At 41.5% G+C, this 3,396-nt stretch overlaps 1 protein-coding gene across 1 annotated transcript; it reads right to left on the bottom strand.

Annotated features, from left to right (window-relative positions):
- Positions 1 to 711: 711 nt before the first annotated feature.
- On the bottom strand, positions 712 to 2,073 carry Ich (zinc finger protein ichor). Its single transcript, XM_070292866.1, has one exon. The coding sequence runs from the start codon at positions 2,071 to 2,073 to the stop codon at positions 712 to 714; it is 1,362 nt and encodes a 453-aa protein (XP_070148967.1).
- Positions 2,074 to 3,396: the final 1,323 nt, after the last annotated feature.

Here is a 3,396-nt window from a genome sequence, read left to right as displayed (position 1 = left end):
ACAATAGCAAAAATTTTACAAAAATATTTTTTTTTGTGATTTAAAAAAAAAATTATTTTATATTTTTGTTGTAGTCAAAAGAAGATTTAAAATTATTTTCTAATGACAATTTTTGGCTTAATTTTAAAATTAACACGCAGAAATAAAAACCAGTAATTTTGATATATATCATCATTATTGTAATGATCAAAATACGATGTTTAATTATAAGCCTCATTGCAAAAAATAAAGAATAAAAAATTTCGAATAAAAATGCGTTGTTTAGAGAAGAGTTTAGATGTTATCAATCCAATTTCAATTAGTCACGTCTCAATCTCTAATTTGTGATCTTGACGGAATATTAGAATACGTAATTCCATGCGTGTCTCAAGACATGCATGGAATTATATATTAAAATCTAATATATTATATGTCGCTATTCTGAACGTCGGCCGTGATTATCTCCATTAAATTAGTAGCGGACTTGTATCCACTTTTATCTTTCTCCAATTAAAGGGACGCATTTAAATCAACGGATTCTAATTAGAGTGATCACATATTGTATACTGTCACTACAATGGCCGCATTATCGCCATGTCTCATAGGTACGATATAGCGTAATTTAAATATGTTTATAAGTCTATTCTTATTGTATATCTTTACCTATGTTATTTGTCATTAGAATTACCGATTTTATTTTATATGGTGTGTCCCTTCGATCAGAGAAAGAATTTATTCCCTGCCGCCCCTTTTGTGAATCTGCTGGTGTTTGATAAGATGCGCCTTTTGCCTGAAAGCTTTGCTGCATACGTCACACTTGAACGGTTTCTCGCCCGTGTGCGTACGCAGATGCACTTTAATATTGCTCTTGTTCAAGAATGCCCTGTTGCATATGTGACATTTATGAACGGGCTTCTTTGGATTGCCAATCACTTCGGATTCCGCTCCGTACGGTAATACTGCTGTATTGAGGGCCGGATTCTTCTTATTCGGGCTCTGTCCGGAACCCGGCGAGGATCGCGATCTTTTTCTGGGATGCGAAGGGGTGGCGAAAGACGAATGTAAGAGATCGTCGGGGCTGCATGACGTGGACACTCGGTTAGGTGGGCTGAGAGGCGGATAAGGGCTCGTCGATGACGGCGTTTCGCCGCAGGATGTGTTTTGAAGACCGGCGGCGTTACCGGCCTGCAATCTCGCTTGCAACAAGGGTGCATAGCTCTGCGTAAGCAGATTTTGTAGCGTGGAACCAGCGTGTTGTTGTGTCGGCATAGTAGGCGTCGTGGTCACGTAAATTTGCGGCGCGAACGAGTTGGGCGACGTGGTCTCTTGGGTCTTAGGCGAGCACTCGTGTGCTATATCGATCCAATCGGCGATGTCTATCCAATCGTCCCTTGAATCCGAAGTTTGCTCCGAACTGGGACCGTTTCCGTTTCCCGGCACCGTTGTGTCCGCTATCGCGGAACCGATAATCTCCGCTATGTCCTCAATATCGTATTCCATCTGCTGCGTCGATTGTGGCAATTGCTGTTGCTGATGTTGATTTGGAGGCTGTGGCTGCTGTTGTTGTTGCTGCTGCTGCTGATGATGATTTTGTGGCTGATGTTTTTGACTTACCTGCGGACATGGTGTACTCGAAGACACTACGGGTGACTCGTAGTATTCCTGATTAGAGGAGGGTGTCGGCGATGCAGACGGTACTGACGACCTCTGACCGGATGAAGCTATCGTATGATAGTGATGACCAGATATACCGTTGATCGAAAGATGTCCCGTATAATTAGTAAAAGCTGGAAGTGGACCCTTTATTTCCATTAGCGATTGAGCCGAGGCTACGTTGACAGTTGAATTTAGCATAAGCGAATCCCATGAAGCATCTTGAAATCCGGCCGTTTGCTTTACATCTGGTACTCCACCTTCAAGGAACTCGGGTCCATTTGCGGCCCAAGGAGACAACAACAAGCTGTCTACGCCGACATCGGCTGGTGAATCACCCATTACGATCCCGGAAGTCTGACTGCTATGGGGCGGTTCAACGCCGGAAGAGGTCAAGTGCGACGGCGTCGTCGGTGGACCCGACTGTGTCTCGTATTTCATTTCAGTTACGATATTCGATGTTGGCGAAATGTTGGTATTTGAAAAATTTTGCACGGCCACGTGCTGCGTTAGTGATGCACCGTTCTCTTCGATGCTGTTTCCGGGATAGGGAGGTGGCGGCTTGAAAATAATTGGACTAACAGAATCGATCTTGATATCTGTTTCCGCACCTATCGCAAACTCTTCGCCTTCTGATCTTGCTGCGGTATAAGTATACGAATCCTGAAAATAATTAGTGTGCTCTTCTTGCAGCTGTTGCTGTTGTTGAGCCTCCTGTTCGCTGTTCGATGGTACCGTAATCGAGAATTCGGGATTGTTCGAGTTAATGATCGAGGAATATTCCGGCAATGCACATTCATCCACCAAATTATAAATTTTAGTTTGTTCAGATATTGTGACTATCGTATTCGATGATCTATCACAGTCATAGAATTGTTCCTGCTGTATGTCCAAATTGTGAAACTTAGAGACCTCGTTGATGGAGAACGCGTTCGTTTCGTAAAATTGCTTATTGTAATTTTCAGCAACAACCGCTTCACCTCTCGCCGCTAGATTTTCGATATTAATAATATTCTGTTCGTTCGTCGGTGTTATATTTGTTGTAGTATGTTCTTCCTCTGATGATGTCGTAAATGTGGTTGTTTGTTGCAAAAAGGAAGGAATTTCGATCTGTCCGCATGAGGATGTGTGCAAAGGAAATATATCGGATTTTCGTGTAACAGGTTGTGCGTTATCCTTCTGTTTGATTGCCTGCGACTTGTTTTTCTTTATCTCTGTCGATGATGAAAAACTCAGCTCATTTCGGAACGACGATATCGTCGGTATAGAATTTACGAGATTGGCAAGACTCTCACACTCTGTTGATTGGCGTTGAGTATTAGCTCGCGAAGTGTCATTGAAATCTGCATGTGCCAGACGTTGACATTGGTAGTAATAGTCTCTTGGATTTTCCGGAATTACTATGTATTGTGAGTCAATCAAATGTTGAGGCGAAGTCTCGAAAGATCTGTAGCCACTATCCGGACTATCGGGTAAACACGAATTTAAGACTGGCCTATCCAAGTTGTTGTTAGTCCGATAGTCATCGAAATTTTGGATCTCTGGAACATGAAAAAAACATTGATTACCATTAGCCAGATTTATAAATGTAAATTAGATGAAGATATGACTTTATTAGTAATAACAAAAAGAAACAAATTTTATCGTATCTTTTCAAGATTTATCTTAAGATAAGGCGACGGTTTATACTTATAATAAGGCTAATATTAATGAAAAAAGAGAGAAAAAAGAGAATAAACAAGAGCAGATCCGCGAAGCAAGCGA

Source organism: Polyergus mexicanus, unplaced genomic scaffold (genome assembly GCF_030449975.1).
Source record: "Polyergus mexicanus isolate NDT 795.1 unplaced genomic scaffold, iyPolMexi1.0 SCAF_3, whole genome shotgun sequence".
Taxonomy (NCBI): domain Eukaryota; kingdom Metazoa; phylum Arthropoda; class Insecta; order Hymenoptera; family Formicidae; genus Polyergus; species Polyergus mexicanus.
The sequence above is the reverse complement of the archived record's forward strand: the minus strand, read 5'-3'. Positions and strand labels throughout refer to the sequence as shown.